The sequence below is a fragment of the Choloepus didactylus genome, chromosome 7 (assembly GCF_015220235.1).
Source record: "Choloepus didactylus isolate mChoDid1 chromosome 7, mChoDid1.pri, whole genome shotgun sequence".
NCBI lineage: Eukaryota > Metazoa > Chordata > Mammalia > Pilosa > Megalonychidae > Choloepus > Choloepus didactylus.
The window spans coordinates 25,387,775-25,408,836 of record NC_051313.1 but is presented as its reverse complement, the minus strand read 5'-3'; the positions used below and the strand labels follow the sequence as shown (position 1 = coordinate 25,408,836).

Here is a 21,062-nt window from a genome sequence, read left to right as displayed (position 1 = left end):
GTTCCTTCCAGTCTAAGTTTTGATTTACAGCTGCAGTACTGTGTCCCGTAAGCTGGAGCTTCATTATGCCACTCAGAAATGGCACCATCATACTGCTTAGGCAAACAGCTGGACCTGTGTGCTCTAGGGAGCTGTTCAAAATGGCAGACAGCCACTAATGCTTCTTGGCCAGGAAACTTCAAACTTGGGCAAGACTGAGCTCAAATGCCAAGTTTTGAAATTTCTTTCATCAAAATGAGTACAACAACCAGTTACTGCTTTAATAATCCTTCTAGAATAAAAAATAATCTGCTACAACAACATTTGCTTGTGCATCTTTTTGCTTAGAACTCACAATCAGGAGTTTTCATAAGGAGGAAAAAAAGTACCTTTCTTGTCATCAGCCAAGTTTGACAAGTTACCTCTTAGCCAGGACAGTTTTAGCTCAGGACAAAATAGGATTTTGCACCTGCTGGAGCTTAATTTGTTTGTCATCCTTATTTACAAGAAACAAAAGTCCCTTCGGTATGCTGGTAATTAAAAACAAATGGAATCCACCAGTTGGAAGGGCCCTGATGTTTGGCATCTGAGTTGGCAAGGTCCAGCTGCTCCTGCACTTGCCCAGACCCTGACCTTTCCCTGACCAGAACATTCAGCTCAACTCAGCTCTGGAGGGCATCTCTTGCTCTCCCCATATGGTCCTACTCCAGCACACGGCAAGCTGGGCTCTGCGCTTTTACAATGAAACTGGCCCTGGCAGTCTGTCAACCAGGCTGTGTGTCCTTTCCTAAGTATATCAGAATTCACAGTGCACCGCACCCTGGGATCCTTATCCTGCAAAACACTCCCTAAGGGGCCAAGCAATAGGCATTTCAGGGCTGGGTTCTTAGACTTCTTTGCTGCTCTTGGAGAGAAAATTGAAAGATTGGGTGCCAAAATATTTTCAGTACTGATTAGGATAGGCTGCTGTACTCTTCAGTTGTTGGTCAACAAATAAAGTGAGCTAAACAAAACTCGAGAATTTGACTAGGCTTCATAAATACTAGACAGGACTCACCTTTAGTACCCAAACTGAAAGAAATCACTCTGAAAACACATATATCATGTGTGTGGAAAAATTTCAGTCAGAAGGATAAGCAAGTAAAGATTACAGCTTTGTATCATAAAAGACTTTGGGGAATGTGGTTACCTGTAACCTATAATCTATTTTACTGATTTTTCTTTTAATTGATTCCTCAACCACTCTGATTTCTTTTGTTTAAGGTTTGTTTTATAGAAGTCTTAGCACTAATGCAGTGTATAAATTTTAAATATATGAACATTTCAAATGCCTTCATAAAATTCATATACATCCATGTTTTAATATGCCTTTTTTTATGAAAGAACATGATACACATTCATTTTAAAACCTTAAACCAGAGTCTCTTTTATCTACCACTAAGAGAAAATGCTAGATGTATCCTTGGTCAATGTATAGGTTTGTGTGCATGTGTCTCATTTTTTTCTTTTTTCTTTTTTTTTTTTTTTGTAGCTAATTTGCAAAGTTTCAACTCTGTGATAAGGCATGATGATCTATACACTTTAGGAGACAATGATGAACTCAACAGAAAAGCATTTTTGAATGCTAGGCTTCTCAAATATTTTATTATTGCTTCTTCTTAAAGGAAGAATTTATCATTTCTTAATTTAATATAAGCAAGCAATAGCAGACCTAGTAAGAATTTCAGAGGCTGACTAGCTCGAACTTCTTTGATCATGGAAAAGAAAATAGAGTCTTAAGAGTTTGTGGCAGAGCTGGATAAGAACCCATTTTTCTCCGTTGCTAAGCTAGTACTATCCCCTTCCCCAAACCCCACCCCCAATCTCTGCTTTCAAGTCCAGTTTAAACTTTAACCTTTTCTTTATGAGCCAGTGTGCTGACTGGATTCTCCAAGCATCTTACCTATAATCGATCCTTCAATAATATATGCATTTCTTTTTCATAATAATATCACATTTATTTACATATTAGAATGAAGATTTATTCATTACTCCATTACAGATCTCATCTGAAACCTAGGGTTTAAAACACAAAATGGATGTCTTAATTTCAAAATACTAGTTTTGTTCTCAAATCTGATCTAATTGTTTGGGAAATTTTCCCCTCCCCTGGGGCTGCAGTGCCACAGTAAGAACTGCAATCTCTTCCTCATAATTGAGCAGCTTCTATGGAGAAGATAATGCATAGCTTTGTGCAGAGCCTTCTGTTTTCATTTTCTAGGTTTATTTTTCACAGCTGCCAGAGGGGAAAAGAAATGTATTTTGCACTTTAAGAAGTCAATCCCCGTGTGACTGTGAAAACCTTATGACTGATATTTCCTTTATCCAGTGTATGGGCAGATGAGTAATAATATAAAGACAAAGATACATATAAATAATAGGGGAGATAGGAGGTATAGGATGTTTTGGATGTCTTTTATATTTTTATTTTTTACTTTTTTCTTTATTTTGAAGTAAAGAAAACATTCTAAAATTGATCGTGGTGATCAATGCACAACTATATGATGATCCTGTGAGTTATTGATTGTAAACTTTGGATGGATTTTATGGTGAGTGAATATATCTCAATAAAATAGCATGAAAAAAAGGAAGTCAATCAAGTATAGTTGATAAGGGAGAGAAATAAAAATTTATGCAATACTTGCTGACTAAATTATTTTGTGGGCTTTGAGAACATTTTATAAAGTACGTCTGAATATTTATATACATTTTAATGCTCTGTCCTCCTTGCCTTTTGAATCACACCTGCAACAAAATCTCTTGCCAATTTGTGATTCTAGTATACAGTTATTTCCCAGAAACTTAAGGAGTCTTATTCCAGTCAATCGGTGTTATTATTGTACAGCACCCTTTTTGAAGACATTCCCCTGACTTTGTATTGTGATACTAACAGGGTTTCTGTTGTGCTCCTGTAACCAAGTTCCCACCTGGTGCCTTGAGTTATGGCTGAGCTCTAAACTTGCTCTTGTGTCTTCCATTCCAGGTTCCAGAGTCTATATCTAAACCCCAAACCACCCGTTCTTCTAAGGCTCCACCAGCAGACTGCAGTTAGACCTACTCAGCAACTGAGGCAGCCAGTTATCCCCCTTGAACAGCATCTCTTCTTCAGGGCCACTTTATGGCGAACTCATCCTATAACCATATAACTGTATTTACTTATTTTTATCTTTCACTGGACTATGTCTTATTCTTCATTGAATTTTTAATGCCTGGCATGGTGTTTGGCACAAAGTATGTGCTGGGGGAAAAAAAAGACATGTTTGGTTGCCAAATGGCCACTATGTTTTCCATTTACAGCATCTGCCTGCTACCACACTGCATTCCCAACAGGTGGTCCACTCTGATGCTGGTGTATGCCGTGCTGTGCATGAGCAACCTCTTTCACAATGTGAACTTCTCTGTTCCTGAGGTCGGTTCTTCACCAAGGTGGGGATAGTGGTAACCTACTACCTGACTGCCTAGCAGACCCTTCTTTAGTCTAGGAGCCTTCTTGGCAGAAGGTCTTTCATTTAGTTGTACGTTTATCACCAAGTTCTTGTCTTTTCTGATTTGTTGCATCCTATCAGTAAATTGATATGCCTAATAGCTAAATAGAAGCTTATATGTTATCTGAATCTGAACAATGAAATTTGCAATTGCAAAAGAGGCAAAGCAATATATACAATAAGCAAACAACTACATAAGGAAAAACTGGAGGTAAATGAAAATAAATTAGTAGTTTTCTCTGGGTAATTGGATTGTGGTTAGTTGTCCCCCCCCCCACACACACATTTTCAAAATTGTCCAAATTAACCTGTATAACTTTGATAATATTTTTATTGTTTCAATATGCATGTTTTCAGATTACATGTTATGGATAGCTTTTGTTTTAACATGGCTCTACTACCAAAGTCTTCAGAAGCTTCTGACCAAACATTTTTGACAGTATTATGGCAGACTGAGAAGTGGAGAGTAAGGCAAAAAAAAAAAAAAAAAAAAAAATGTCAAATGTAAAAATTGTCTGCGGGTCAAGTAGAGATTAGCATGTCAAATGTAAAAATTGTCTGCGGGTCAAGTAGAGATTAGCATGTAGAGAAAATGAACGATTTGTTCACTAATTCATTCATTATTTCAACATTTAGTATGTTTTATGTGCTGGGTAATTCTATAGATGTTAGAATGATTTATAATTTATAGCTGGCAGGAAACCTTAGAGTCCATTGGGCCTGAAATTCTTTGCTCGTGGATAAAGAAACACAGACTCATATGGGTGAGTGGCAGAGCTGAACTACCACACATATGAAGGCAAATACAGTTCCTGCTCTCAGTGAGTTAAACCAATAAACCCACAATTAAAATATGGTGTTGAAATGCTTTAAGGGGTGAAGCCCATGTAGAACAGTAACATGGAGAAAGTGCCTAAGTGCCCCCAGAGTGAGGGACAGCAGAGGAGGCCTCAAAGAAACTGGCATTCCATCTGAGAATCAACGAATGGGCAGAAGTCCACCAAGCAGTACACAGGAAGAGCCTGTGGACAGAGAGAACAGTCCATTCAACAGTAAAGTTATGAGACAGCAGCAGTGCCTGCTTAGGGACTAACCAATAGGTCGGTCTGTCTACATCATACAGGGTTGGTGGGTTCTGGAGTGTTAGGTGTCGGGTGGAGAAGGTATGCAGTAAAGTGCATGAAGCTGGAAATTTATAGGTATAACACTGATCCTATGACAATGGCCTTGTATGTCCACCTGGGAAATGTGGCCTTTATCTCTTAGGCACTGCAATACTGTTGTGAGTTGAATTGAGTCCTCTAAAAAGACAGGTGCAGACTCTAACATCCCAGTCCCATGAATGTGACCTTATCTGGAAATAGGGTCTTCGAAGAAGTGATGAGCTAAAATGAAGCCAAGATGAATTAAGGTGGGCCCTAATACAACATGACTGGCATCTTTCTAAGAAGAGGGAAATCTGGACGCAGAGATAGACCCCAGGGAGAAGGTCAGGTAAGATGGAAGAGATAGGGGTCAGAGTGAAGCATCTACAAGCCAAAGGAACACCAAGGATTGCCAACAAACACCAGAAGCTAGAAGAGGTAAGGAAAGTTTCTTCCTTATAGGTTTCAGATAGAGCATGGCCCTGCTGATCCCTTGATTTTGGACTTCTAGCCTCCAGAATTGTGAAGCAATTAATTTCCATTGTTTTAAGTCACTTAGTTTGTGGTAATTTGTTACAGCAATCCAAGGAATCTAAGACAGATACCAACACATGGATTTAGTTCAGAGTGGCATGATTCAAATGGATTTTGTGGATGAGAGAAAGGAACTCAGTTCAGAAGTCACCATCATAATCTAAGGAAGAGATGACTGTGGAGGAGATAGCAGTGGGAGAAAAGAGGTGAGAGCAGAGTAAAATTATAGCCAAGGGAGAGTATGACAAGGGGCCCAGCAGGATTTGGATTGGGTATTGAAAGAGGTCAAGAACGCTATGGCAGGGATTATAAATCAGAGACCAGACAGGTAATTAAATGTCTAATCCAGGGGTGATAAAAGGGAGTAGTAGAGAATGTGTAAACAGAAGGGACAGATCCCACCTAAATGTATCCAGCAGTGAGTTATTTTAAAGACTGGGCTGGCCAAAGGAAACCTCCATGGGATGTACTTGAACTCTAGACTATGAGTTGAATCAACAGTGAGTCTAACCCTGGCTAGTCATTGGAATCATTAGGAGAGCTTGGCTCCAACCTCAGCCTCACTGCCCATTTCTAAAGATGAATAGCCCCATGATGGTTTCTGAATATGGATATGGTTTCTAAAGTTCTCCAGGTGATTCTAAAGTGCAGTCAGGGTTGACTGCCATGACTAGCAATGATGCGACAATAACTTAATGAATGGTGATGTCAATTATAGGACAAAGATTAGAGAAAGATGAAGATATTTTGTGCAATAGATGTTAATCTGGGCTTTGAATACATTGAGTCAAAGAAGTCTGTTAATTACCTGTGTGAACTCAGATGAGAGCTGCGTGGGAGGGTCTGGAGACTTTCCAGACTCTTTTTCAAATATCAAAATTAATTAACTGCATAGGATCCTAAATTGGTCAATGTCTTTAATGAAATGTGAAGGCATTATCTAAGTAAGAAAATACTTGAAGTTTTCAGAACATTCTCAAGGTTTTGATTTACGGTATATGCACATTAAAAATGAATTTTTAATGAAGAATTTCTATAATAATATCTTAAGGGATTCATGGCAGCATCATGGCCATATATTCTTTGTCCTACTTCCATTGTGAATAAGCTCTTCACATACCATAGTCAGGAAAAAGAGAAAGAAAAAAAAAAGAAAAAAAAAACTTGCTCCCTAAAAAAAAAAAAACAAAAATAATGAGAGCTATTCTACCTGGTTCTGGTTTCCCAAATAATGAAAACTTGAATATTTCCCATAAATCTGCATTCCCTAGCAACAATAATTTTACACCTATCCTTTGCTATGCTGATATCTGAAGATACATAAAAATCTTCATCTTGGAAATCATGTGAGAATGTTGCTATTTTTCCTCAGTGAACAGCACCCTGTAAACTTGGTAACCTTGGCCATTTTGTGGGTTTCCTCTTTAATTAGTTGTATTTGGCATTTAGCCATCACTCCATGTGAGGTCTGACTGACATACATTCTTGTCAAGGAGATTTTTTTCCCTTTCAAAATACTTCTGTCTCGAACTCTTCCTTTGACTCCAGGATGTTGCTGGAGTAATTGTAACTAATGGATTGAAGTTTATTTTACTGTTGAAGGTCTAAAATATTGCATAGCCAATTGGGGTAGGCTAAATATGGCCTCTCAAAAGACAGCCATGTCCTAATCTGTGGAGTCTATGAATGTTACCCATATAGAAAGCCCCCAGGGACTGGCAGAGGCAATGAATAGGTTGTCCCCCAGAGCCTCTGAAGGAGCATTGCCTTTGATTTCAGCCCAGGGAAACCAATTTCAGATTCCTGGCCACCATTACTGAGAGAATAAATTACTGTTTTCATAAGATGCTGAGTTTGTGGTGTGGTGATTTGTTACAGTGGCCATAGGAAACTAAAACACCTATGACAAGCTATTTGGCATTTCACTAAAAATCAGTACTCTCACATCCCTTTCTCAGTTTTGTTAAGTATAGAAATAGTGGAGAGGAGACATAGAGGAGATCACAGCTCATGAAGTCTCTGGTGCCTGCCATGAGGTAAATGCTCAGAATTAAGCAAGCTAATGCCAGGCCACATGGTACTCAGACAGGTGGAGAGGGACAAAAATGGATATCTAGCAACTGGTATATTTGCAGAAATGCAAGCAAAACAGTGAAGAAGACTAGCAGGTAGCAAGGTCTTAACCTCAGGGCTTCAGAGACAAATTCTAGAGCCTAAAGCTGTGAGCAAATTCTGGTATTAAAGACTCAGACACAAAAGAGCCAAAAAGAAGAAACAAATGGGGATATAGGATATAGTGGGAAAGCTACATGTTTTAAGTTATAGAAAACTGAGGCAAAAATCGTAGCTGTACCACTTACTAAATACGAAATATTGGCGCAGGTCAATTTCAGTATTCTCAGTTTTAAATGGGATTTTGCTTATTAACCTCAATTATTCTATGAGGATTAATGAGATATTAGATACACAAGACTAAATATAGTTTTGGGACTTAGCAGATAAATACTTAGACTATATTTATTTCTTAAGATGGAAGGCACAAATAAAGCGGTGAAGTAGCAGTAAATATAGTTTAGTGTGTGCTATAGAGTTTTAGAATGACACATCTTAAATTCTTCCCATCTATAATCAGATGAATATCAAATGGTACCAGATATAAGAAGACTAGTAGTACACATAAGAAACCTAAGGGACTGTCATTTATCTAATCATAAGAAATCATGAAGTGAACCAGTTAATTAGCTGATTGTTACTTAGTGTTTAAATGTGCCAAGAACTCTTCTAAGAATTTTATGTATATGAAATCATTTAATCTTTATAAGACTCCTATTATTTCTTTTTGCAGATGAGGAAAAATAAGCAAAGAAAAGTTAATTAACTTATCCAAGATCACACCATCAGTAGTTACTAGAGCTTAGATTCTAACCCAGATTGTTTCTTTAAAGTCTATTCAAAAGTAGGACAAAATGATGGTGACATCCTTCCCAATCAAAATCATACTCTGTGCTCCTCATTTGTTTATCAAATGAGTGTGTTTGAGTGTTTTCCATGGGTCAGGGAAATGTTCTTCAACAATCATAACTAGGGCCTTTTATTTGTGGTAACCGACATCAGTCTCTTATGTTTCTGTGTATGTTTCATTTAAGACATTTTTTGGTAGAATTGTTCAAACTTACTAAGTATACCAGTTTCCTAGGGCTGACGTAGCAAACCACAGCAAAGTTAGTGGCTTAAAACAACAGGAATCCGTTTTCTCACAGTTCTCGAGACTAGAAGCCCAAAATCAAGAGTCATGTTCTCTCTGAAAGCTGTAAGGAAGACTCCCTCCTTGCCTCTTCCAGCTTCTGGTAATTACCATCAGTCCTTGGAGTCCTGTGACATGCAGCTGCAGCACTTCAATCTTTGCCTTGGTTGTCACATGTCCTTCTCCCCTGTGTTGGTCTGGGTACAGATCCCCTCTTCTGAGAAAGACACCAGGGATATTGGCCCACCCAAATCCAGTTTGACCTCATCTCAGTTAATCATAACTTCAAAGATGTTATTTCCGAATAGGGTCACCTTCACAGGGGTTAGGACTTGAATATTTCTTTTGTGGGGGCATAATTCAGTACATAAGACTTTGATTCTGAAACTTTGGTCTCTGGTAGAGACTGTTCAGCATTTCTTAATATTTAACATCTGGCTTTACATTCCACAATGGGCATCTCTCCACTGGACTTACTCATTGGCTGGAGTATCAAGACTGCCATACACACTACCATCTGGGCATTGATTTGGACTTATAGGATAATCCAGAATACATTCGAAAATGTTAGACTTTAAATACAAGTGTATCTTACAAGATCATTTTCACCTGTGGAAATTTTCATCAGAAACCATAATCACTCTGGAATGGATTCAGCAGTCTCCTGGGTAATTTCTCCCAGAGCATACATCTCTGTGGCCACGACCATGTTAGTGGGGTGAACTCATTTTGCCTGCTCACGAGGGGCCACTTGTATAAGCAAGTTTATTGAATGGCATCTTGGTAATCCAGGTAAAGTAAATTACGGTTGTACTTTTTTTTCAGGCAAACATGATGCCACACTGTATTACCATATTAATTCAATGCAAGATCACAAACATATACATTATTCTGATTATTTTTATAAAATAAATGTCTACTTCCTTTAGATGTGTAAAAAAAACAAGGTAAAATTCAGTTCAAAGGTGAAACTTAACTAACATGTCAGAGATTATTTCTTAAAACCAAAATAAGTAATAAAATCATTAGACTTTGAATTAGAGAGTGACTGGTTAGTTCCATGAAACTGCTGTATTCTCAGCTAAGGGAAAATACTGAACCAAATAAACAGCGGGATGGGGTAGAAATACAAGTTACTTTGACCTGATGAATTATAATCTCCAGGATAAAGTGGATGATTATTAAAAAGCACCCAATTTTCTATGAAGAACAGTCAGAAGTGAAATTGAATCTTTGACATTTAAAAAATGAAATGGCATTTTTATAAAGAATCATTTTAGAAATATATGTTCTCTGGGATTTTGTATTCTCTGGCTTCCTGGATTCCAGTTACATGAATCATCTAGGTATAGACTCCCAGGGATTTCCCAAAGACTTCCACCCTCCTAAAATCTATAGGATGTAATCTAGATTCCATAATTCCCAAATTGATTATCTCCCCCCAAAACACTCTTGCTTCAGCATCAGGAATCTTTTAGACTCAGGAGCTTGTCTATAACCATCACAGATTACAATTGTTTTGGATATATTGTGTCTTTTCTTATAAGAGTTCAAATGATTTGACAGAAATTTAAATCCCTAACTATCCATCATATATAACAATAAATGGTATGGAATATGGCATTCAAAAACCTATTTATCTACATATGTGAACAGTTACAAAATCACATGTTATTTTCACTCAACTACTTAGGAATAAAAAGCCGACATTATTCTACCTGGATTACAAATTAGGAAACTAAGAAGTAAAATGAAATCTATTGTACATATCCATGCAGGAAAATGGTGGAAAAAAGAAACTATCTCTACTACCTAATTCAGTTTTGAAAAGCTGGAACTCTATTTTCCCTTTCTTGAGAAATATTCATTATCTGAAAATATATTTGGTCTATTCAGGAAATATATTCAGATTACTGATCTCTAGCCCAGGCTTTGAGAAATGTATTTTAAGCTGCAGCCGATTCACTGTTTTAATTATCCAAGACTCACTAGTTTAATAAGCCCACTCTACAGCCCACTGCTCAAGGCCTTTGACAGCAGGATGCTAATAGAACCAGGTCCAAAATGCAAATGGTGCCATCTGCATCTCCACATCCACTCCAGCAGTGATGCTACTAAATATTCTGCAAGAGAACAGGCAGAGTCCCCAATCCTGTGAAACTGGTTGAAGACTGGTTTTACCTCCACCAGACAGAAACGTATAGCCAGCCCAGTCATGGTTAAATTAGTCAATCTGTGCCTAAGATCTGTGTCCAATTTCCCTGACCAAAGGGACTACGAACCAAAAAAAAGGAAAGGGAACAGTTAAGAAGACATTATTTCCCTAAGTACAAACATAAATAGGTTTCAGTTGAATAAATTTCAATGCCCTGATTGTATAAGGATGGCTGACCAGTCTGGAACAAACTCAAACATTAGGATTACAGGTAAAATATTTACAGACGTATCTGAGTTCCTTATAAAAAAGTATGTATGTGAAATATATAAAAAGCATATAATCTATAATGTAATATAGATTCATATGTTGGTATAATTAAGGTTAATCAGAAACTTCATTGATTTGAAACTTTACTATCTGAATCTATGGTTTTTTACTGCAGGTAATTTGGCATTAGACAGTTTTTCACACACTAATAAATATTGGGCAGTGCTCCAAATCTGAACCTGGAAGATTCTTTCATTTTTTCCCTCTGAGTCATACAAATGTGATGAATATGAGATTTTTATTTTTGCCTAGTTCATCCAAAATCATGTGTGCCTGACTCATTGGGGAAACCTAGGCATATTTAAAAAAGAGGTCAATTTTAAATGTTTTTGCTTTTTATAACGACATGTTTCTTACAGTTCTGGGTTCGGTTCAGTTTAGAAGTATATTGGTTGTCACTATTCATAAGGAGCATAAGGAAGCTGTGGGGCCTTGGCAGTTGCAGTGAGTAATGGAATGACTCTGCATTCCTATTAGAAATATTTTGTAAAGTATTGAATGTCACGAAAATTTCTGGTTAAAAAAATTGAACACCAACCTATTAGAGTAACTCATTAAAAAAAGAATATTTTCTCAGTAAGTAAAAAAGTATTATTGTGGTGCTACCTTAGTAAGTAAAAACCCATTTTATGAATTTTATTATTACTGTAAATAATTCAAATATAGTCACACATTTTGAAGTTACTTTGATTCCAATCAATAAATAATTAAATATTTTTATGAGCTTATGCCTGAAGTTAATTGAGGAGTTAAGGTACTTACTTAAACACTATCAAAAATTTTAAAAAAAGAGAACACTAAACATCAAAATTTTTCTTTCTCTCATATATATTCATAAAAGTATATATCCTAAGTAAAAGTAAGAATAAACACAAAATTAAACATTTACCTTTTGTTGTTATTTTCCTTTCAGGTTTCTCCTGCTTTTCAGTCTTTGCTTTGTGTATTTCTAGGCAAAAAGAAAATTTACCATTGAAAAACTCTTTTTGAAATAGTGCAAAATTTAAACCATAATTACGGCCTAAATTTTATCATTTCAACACAAAGTTTAAAATATTATATCTAACAATCAATCTTATAGGTATCTCAAAGGAAACAGTGTTTGTAACATTTCACTACATAAATCTCTACATAAATCTCTTACTTAACTGGAATAAGAAAAAAATTGAAGTCATCTCAAAATTAGAGCTATTTGAAAAGTTTCAAAACTTACATAGAGATATGTTGTCACCTTCTTCAGTGCTAAAATTGATCACTAACTATAATTACATTTTATTTCAATTACTCTCAATACAAATTAAGAATCCTTAATAAGAATGTAATTTACATTTAGGAAGATTTTGTTTTTACATGTTAAATTGAGAATTTGTGAAATGAACTGTAACAACTATCTAATAGGAAATAAATCTCAGAAGTACTGACTCTAAGCTATGTTTATAATCAGCATTTGGCATTGCTTTAACCAATAATTACTGCAAGCACATTTCAAAGAATAAGTTAGCTGTTACATAATTTTTTCCCTAAATATCAGGTTTTAATGAATATATTCAATTTGCTGCTAGCTTCAGTACACATGCATTGCCAAGACATACAAAATGAACTTAATTCTGGATTTGCAGTCAATTTAGATCAAAGTAAATTTGAGATTAGAGTTACAAATATTCTAAAAAGTAACTTTATCTTAAACATCATTCTTTTTCTTAGAAAAATATTGAGGGTTACTTATTTATTTATCACAATTTTATTCCACAGTTCATTTGTAAATTTGCATTTGCACTTTTGTATTTTTCCCTATGTTCACTCAATCAAGATCAACCATAGGAAAACCATAAATATCTTCAGAAAAGGTCGTTACTGACTTTCATTCATCGTGATAAGGAGAGAGTGACCTCTTTCAAGACTTCCTGCCTCATTTTCCCCTTTAAGCAGTCATCTTATTAGGTCAGGGTCATCTCTACCTTTACCCCATTCCTGAGTTTGACTCCACCCTAGAGTGATTCCACTACAAGGAATATGGCAACTGATATACAAAAGAGTTAAAATAGTCATGTTCGTGGAAAAAGATTATGCAAGGATGCAATCAAAAATCTCAGAAGGGCATGGGAAACATGCATGTCCCTGCTTCTTTCACCACACTTTTCATCTCTTCCCTGGATATTTCCAAATCTTACCCTGCAGCAGAATTTCTCTCCCTTAGCACTATTGATTTTTGGACTGGATGAATCTTCACTGGGGATGACAGAAATATTCTTTGCCCTCTAGAATGTTAAGCAACATCCCTCTAACTTCTAGATGCCAGTAGCCTCTATATCACCACCACCCCCAAGTCAAATGCCCAATGTAGGTAAAATTTGTCCCCAGCTGAGAACCACTGCTTTCCAGATGCATAACAACCAGCATGACCATTCTTCATCACTGTCAAGACCAGCACTGTCCAATAGAGTAGTCAGTAGATACGTATATGTATTGAGTACTTGATGTGTAGTTAGACCATACTGAGATAGTTATTCAATTGAAAATTAATCTAGGTGTTGCTATGAAGATGTTTTGCAGATATAATTAAAGTCCCCAATCAGTTTATTTCAAGTAAGAGATACCATTCTAAATAATCTGGGTAGGCTTGACTGACTCTATTGGAAGACCTTAAAATCAGGCTGTGCTTTCCGTGGGAGAAAGAAAATACTGTGTCTGTAGACAAAAGCTCTGGCCAATGCCCATGGAATTCCACCCTGCTCATGAGCTTCTCTTACTGAACGCCTGTGGGTGGCAGCTTCAGTCTGTGCTTGTGGATTCAAGCCTACCTGTAATCTTCCCTTCCTGATCATCAGTCCTACAGATTTCAGACATTTTAGCCAATCCCACAATCACATAAGCCAATTCCTTGCATTATATCACTTAAAATGTAAATATGTGCATATTCTCTCCTATTGGTTATGCTTTCCTGTTTGAACCATGACACCTTGGGTTAATTAAGATAGGTTACTGTTCTAGTTTGCTGATGCTGCTGGAATGCAAAACACCAGAGATGGATTGGCTTTTATAAAAGGGGGTTTATTTGGTTATACAGTTACAGTCTTAAGGCCATAAAGTGTCCAGGGTAACACATCAGCAATTGGGTACCTTCACTGGAGGATGGCCAATGGTGTCCGGAAAACCTCTGTTAGCTGGGAAGTCACATGGCTGGCATCTGCTCCAAAGTTCTGGTTTCAAAATGGCTTTCTCCCAGGACGTTCCTCTTTAGGCTGCAGTTCTCAAAAATGTCCCTCTTAGTTGCACTTGGGATATTTGTCCTCTCTCAGCTTCTCCGGAGCAAGTCTGCTTTCAACGGCTGTTTTCAAACTGTCTCTCATCTGCAGCTCCTGTGCTTTCTTCAAAGCATCCCTCTTGGCTGTAGCTCCTCTTCAAAACGTCACTCACAGCTGCACCTGCACTGAGTTCCTTCTGTTGTCAGCCCATTTATATGGCTCCACTGATCAAGGCCCACCCTAAATGGGTGGGGCCACACCTCCATGGAAATATCTCATCAGAGTTATCACCTACAGTTGGGTGGGGCACATTTCCATGCAAACAACCTAATCCAAACATTCCAACTTAATCCCCACTAATATGTCTGCCCCATGAGATAGCATCAAAAAATATGGCTTTTTCTGGGGGACATAATACATTCAAACCAGTACAGTTACTAAAAGTAATTTCATCTGTTCTTTTTACTTTTTTAATACGGGAGCTAGAAAATTTTAAATTATGTAGGTGGCTCATGTTTCATTACTATTTGGCAGTGCTGTTCTAGTCCTAGCGGTGCGGAAATGGCATTTTTAATTCTCAGGTTTTTCACAGGGTTAAATCTTTTACAAGTGAACTGGAGCAACAAATTCCAAATTCTACCCTTCTGTTCCCTACCTCCCATGCAATCCAACAGAGGCTATGGAAAAGATTGGTGCCTGTACAACTCCAGGCCATAAAACAAGAAAAATGAAATATCTAGATCAGTCTTTGGATACACTGGGGGAGCCACCTTTAAGAGTCCTAGGAGGGATTAATTTGAATAGGGAAATGAGTTGAAATTTTCAAAATTAAAAAAAATACATGAAATTCCAAATTCACTATGTGAAAAAAGGCCTTAAAATTGTAATGACTGACTACAGGGATTTTACTTGTAATTGTAAATATTATTTTGGCTTATTTTCATTCTTTTACTTGTTATCTTATGTTAACTGAGTGATTTACAACACTGCTATGACCAAAGGCTTGCCCATTTGTTTAGACAGTTGTTATCTTATGTTAACTGAGCAATAACAACCCTGTTGTAGCCAAATGCCTTCTTTTACAACCACTTTATGCTCACCCCAGCTAGCTTTTAACTATAAGCCAAATGTAACCAATTAATATACCCAACTTAAATAGTGTCACTAGCTCCACTCCCTTTGTTTGAATCCCATAAAACCTAAGGTCTTTAGACGCCAAATTGGTCGACTTGACATTAAAGTTCTTTCATTTCTAAAATATCAATGTCATGTCATTGACTTCTGTGCACATAAGGCAGAGAGCTCTTGCTCTGTAACCAAATTTTCATTTAGAAAAATATTTTTCCTTGAGGTGTCCTTGAGTGTATGTGTATGTGTGTCTATGTGTGACTGTGAGAATTTCAAGAGACACTTGCAGACCATTCAGAAGAGTAAAAGAGGGACCCTAAAACTCACACAGGAGGACCAGACTGGAGCTAAGCCTTCTGCAGGAACAGGGTGCTGAAAGCCATACTGCCTGGTTAATTCTTACAGAGCCTCCCAGCCCAGTTTAGATCTTGGAAATACACTGGGCAGGGTGGTGGTTGGTGGGACTAGAGAGTCTGTGTTGCTCCAGAGTAGAATTTCCTGCAAGGCAGACAGAGACCAAATGAAAGAAGCAACAGTAAGGAGCTAGCCTTGGCTCCCCTTCACTTTTGGGTATTCAATGGATCACATAAAAAGGGAATGAGTTCTAGATTGTAACCCAGAATTGTAGTGAGCAGGGCTCCATCCTGGAAGGAGAAAAACAAAGTGAAGAAGACAAATCTTAAAAAGACTGGGATCAAGAACATCAGCCAGGAACAAGTAGGATTCCTGCATTCCCTCTCCCCTTTCCCAAATTCATGAAAGAGAGGTGGTTCTAAATGGAGGGTGAATGCTTGCATGTTGGACATGCTCCCTAAAAAATTTTACTTAAGAAAAATAAAAATTAAATGGAACTAAAGAAGTCAATGAAAAAATTGAAATACATTTATTTCAAAGTGTTTGTGTTTTACCCTATGATAAATGGAGCATACACAACCCAGTTCTCTCAAACCAATATCAAAAATGAAGCTGTAACTTTTTCTTTTCCTGATCCTGCACTTCAGCCTTACACAAATTAATATAGCCTCTGCTCCGACTGATCCAATCAGTTTTATTGTAAGTGGGGTCATGATTTTTTTAAAATGACACAGTAAAATCTCTTCAACTTACTACTAACAGAAATCTAATGACTTGCATGGGTAATTTTAGGCAGGAATGTCAACCACTAATTTTTTTAAACTGAAATATCACTTGAAGCCTATTAATATTTCTGTAGAGGTAAGTATAGGCAACATAGCTAAACTAGCAAAGGAATAAACACATATATATGTCTTTGCTTTTACAAAATGAAATAATTTACTTCTGATGACCCAATCTTAAGGATCAATTAGATGTCTCTCTACATGTTTTATTGTGACATTACATTTTATTTGGGGACTGAATTCCATAGCTAGTGTCACTGTCCTTGACTAAAAATCCAATGAAGATTCTACATGGTGTACCACTTCTATCTCTTCACAGTTTAGCCAGGAAATGATGAGCATTAGAGGCTCCCGTCCAATTGAGAAACAGCATGCTATCGATTTTAGAGTTCAGAAGCATATTTTCTCTAAGCAGATGTCTGATTTTTTACCGTCAGTTGCTCTTTCCAGCTAAGACCTGTTTATTTAAGAATGGAAAATTAAATTTGAAAGATTCAAGTCATCAAGGGTAGAAATTTATTGCTTAATGGTATTCAACAAACTTCAAAGAATAATAAAATTTCCTACATTATACTAAAACAAGCTTTCAGTTACTTAATAATGTCTATGGACATATGAAAGGTTCCATTTTGTATAACATGAAAATAATGTATAATGACATAAAATAGTGTTTAACATCATGCCACTCTTTAAGAAACAGTTCACTTTAAACCCTGAACCAACCCTGGATACAGGGGCCAGGGCAGAAGGTCCAGGCATTCACTATTTACCTTGGGCCAAGTCCAATGTCTCCGAAGAAGTGTAACTGTCAGCACCAGAAGCTATTCAGAATCATAAGCCATTCTTGAAACCAGTAAATAGTAACAATTTTTCTGTGTCTTTGAAGGCACAAAGGGCAAAGTCTATCAATCCAGGCATGGGGCTGCCCATAGGTCTTTAAATCTAGGAGTTTCAACTTAAATTTTGGGAAATGGAAAAAGGAAAATAAAAAGGGAAAGGAATGACAATTATCTGAGTGTTTTAGGAGGCAGTGAAGGGGATTCCTTTGTTCTGATGAGTCATCGGTAATCTTGCCTAATATACGAATGAATCAGTGATCCACCAACGTTTAACGGGTGTATAGTATCAGGAGTCCCAGAGGATTTGAGAGAATGACAAGTTCCTTCCAGAATGTGGGGAGCATGTTCTTCCTTCTTTCACTACTCCTGATGTTTCCCTACCACTTACTCTTCCGGTGGCCTGTAGGGAGGTGTGAGTGAAGACGAGAAGTGGAGAAATGAGTGTACGTTTGCTTCTAGGTTATTATCATTATTATTTTCCTACTCGAAAATACAAACGTTTGAAGTCCCCCCAAAATTTGATCATGCTAAGCTTTAAATGCATTTGCACATTTCTTTAATTTAAGGAACTCAAAGAATTTAAATTCTGGCTGCATGCTTTATAACTCAGTGGAGATAACTATGCAATATGCCTCCTCAGTCAGACTGTTTTTCTAAACGACAACACCAATGTTGTAAACTTGTGAAGTGCTGGGAAAGGAGAGCAGCAGATGTAACAATTTAACTGGTTACTGAGAATAAATAACCATCAGAAGAGCCATATTTTAGATTATTCATTATTTATGGATTGCAATGATCATAAATGATTATTTTAATCATCATCATGTGAAAGGTGCATGAATAGATAGTATTCTAATGTAAATAAAATAACATGGTTTTTAGAAAGGAAGAGCTAGACATAGGTAAGATATTGAAAAATCTATGCCAAATATTTGTGATCTGTGACATGTATTAACAGTCAGCTTAGTGTTTAAGAGAGTGGACTCCAGAGTCAATCTGCCCAATTCAAATCTGGTTCCCATACTTATTAGCTACATAAACTCTGTTACCTCATCTGTGAAATGAGGTTAATAGTACCTACTACATAAGCTTATGCACGCATTAAAATAAATTAAAAATGTAAAGGGATTTAGAGCGCCATCTGGGATCAAGTATCATGTAAATAATGGTTTATTATTATTACTTATCTCTCTTTCTCATTAAATTCTAAATTTTATGGGAGCAAGAATTATGTATATTTTGTTCTACATTAAATCTTCAACAACTAGCACAATGATTAATGCTTGTTTAATTAAATGCAAAAATTAATGTTTAGGAATTATGATAAGTTATCAACTCTTGCATATTATAGATGGCATTGGATAATAGCTCACCTTCCTTTTATAACACAACTCTCAAATAATTTAAGTACTAACATGACTACATAGGAAATTGTGAGAAAGTAAAATGCTGTATTTCTAAATATTTTAAATTTCTATTAGAAAAGTTGCAGAATTTTTTTATTTTGGCAACTAAAATGTATGTGAAAGGGATTTGTAAACTGTAACATTTGTACAAAAGTTAGATTTTTTTTCATAATGCTTTCTGGAACCCTAAAATATTAAATAATAGTTAAATAAAGGACACTGAGAGTGCTTTTTGATGTCTCATCTTGTTTCAAAACTTATTCATAGATGTTGATACAAAAAAAATAACTAAGCTATAAAATGAAAACAGTATGTCCAGCAAATATGTTGAAAATCAAATATTATTTCAATCGAAAAAAATTCTGGGCAAGATTAAAAAATGGGATATGCTACTTTTTCTAAAGCTCAGAGGAAGAGGCCCAAAATTTCTATTCCCTTTGTGTTCTAGTTTGCTAATGCTGCCAGAATGCAAAACACCAGAAATGGATTGGCTTTTATAAAAGGGGGTTTATTTGGTTATACAGTTTCAGTCTTAAGGCCATAAAGTGTCCAAGGTAATGCATCAACAACTGGGTACCTTCACTGGAGGATGGCCAATGGTGTCCGGAACACCTCTGTTAGCTGGGAAGGCATGTGACTGGTGTCTGCTCCAAGTTCTGGTTTCAAAATGGCTTTCTCCCAGGGCATTCCTCTCTAGGCTTCAGCTCCTCAAAAATGTCACTCTTAGTTGCTCTTGGGGCATTCGCCCTCTCAAAAGTCTGCTTTCAAAGGCTATCTCCAAAATGTCTCTGTAAGCTGAAGCTCCTCTCTCAGTTCCAGTGCATTCTTCAAAGTGTCCTTTTGGCTGTAGCTCCTCTTCAAAATATCACTCCCAGTTGCTCTTCAAAATGTCACTTACAGCTGCAATGAGTTCCTTCTGTTTGTCAGCTCATTTATATGGCTCCAGTCATTTAATTTAGACCCACCCTCAATGGGTGGGGTAACACCTCCATGGAAATTATCCAATCAGAGTCATCACCCACAGTTGGGTGGGGCACATCTCCATGGAAACACTCAAAGAGTTACAATCTAATCAACACTGATAGGTCTGCCCACACAAGATTACATCAAAGATAATGGTGTTTGGGGGAACATAATACATTCAAACCAGCACACCTTTGTTCTCCAGGTTAGGTGCTACTACATTTCTCTCACAATCTTTATCAGTGACTAGGGTATTTCAGGGATCACCTCAGTTCTCCCTTATCTAATCAAACCTGCTTATATATTTCTTTTATTATTGCATGTAGGATTATGATATTTTGTCACTTATTAAATATACTTAAGCTGGACATCTCAGAGGACAAGTACGACATTAGTGATCCTCTTGTTGGCCCAAGCTGTTCCTTCCAGGTGTAATGAGGAATTTTCTGGGCTTATGGTGAACAGAAAATTACTCAAGATAGATATTCTAAAGTGTCTCCAAATCAGGAGTGAAAGTCCATTTCATGGACTGGGTTCTCCTTCCTTCCTCTTTAGACTGTTTAATACTATCGAAATATGCTTATTTAAGCTCTAATTCTCCCAAAGTACCAATGCTAATTAAGGGCCAACAGATTTTCCCAAGATTCTCTGAGCTCAAATTCCACATGCAACTTGAGTTGACAGGCCACAGATACTAAAAATGGGAGGGACAACAGTAGCAACAACCAATGAGACCAAAATTAGTGGAATTAGAATGTGCTAAATGATTCCTAAGGATACTCTGATTCTGTAGTGAGGTCTTCCTGAGATATTTTGTTGCCTTACATACATTTTGCTTATGATAAATAGTTTTGATCTTCTGACAATCATAGCAAAGCTTATTGCCAAGTAGGTAGAGAGTTTATTATTTTGTTTGAGTCTTACATGCCCAGTTTAAAGCAGGCAATTTTTTTCTATCATTGTGACACACTGTTAATAAATTCAAATTTTATCAATTCAAGGTTTTAAAATGACAGACTCTAGAAGCTAAAAGGATAATCTTTGTCACCAAGGCAACCATCATGATTCTTTTAGATGACAACCCAGTTTATTAAATTATTATGAGGGTTGTGGATTTCAAAGAATTCCTTTTATCATTACGCTTCCTCTAGACAATATATAATATCTTCTTACAACTGTCTTCCTACAATTGTTCTCATTTTGGTACTAAAAACTCTAGTTATTTATTCATTTAAACATGTAACCTCTATTTGTAAAATTTTGCCAATTATTAAGAGGACACAAAATTTTAATTATGATTAATGTCTGAGCAAATCTAGTTATCTATTTAGGGACTAATTGAAGAATGCTAGGGAAAATGTTTTATTGAATTCTCAATATTTAAAAAAAAATTCCAAATGATCTGTAGGCATTTATATTTTCTAAGATTTT

The 21,062-nt window shown here is 36.6% G+C and overlaps 1 protein-coding gene across 1 annotated transcript in view; it reads right to left on the bottom strand.

The window, feature by feature from the left end:
• Window positions 1-21,062, bottom strand: part of LOC119540064 (triadin-like) — a 134,386-nt gene that overhangs the window by 15,828 nt on the left and 97,496 nt on the right. Inside the window, exons 5-6 of the mRNA XM_037844070.1 lie at window positions 11,801-11,860; window positions 4,932-4,935 (exon numbers count right to left, since the gene is read on the bottom strand). Of these exons, the coding sequence (XP_037699998.1) occupies window positions 4,932-4,935; window positions 11,801-11,860 (64 nt within the window). The remainder of the gene's footprint in view (window positions 1-4,931; window positions 4,936-11,800; window positions 11,861-21,062) is intronic.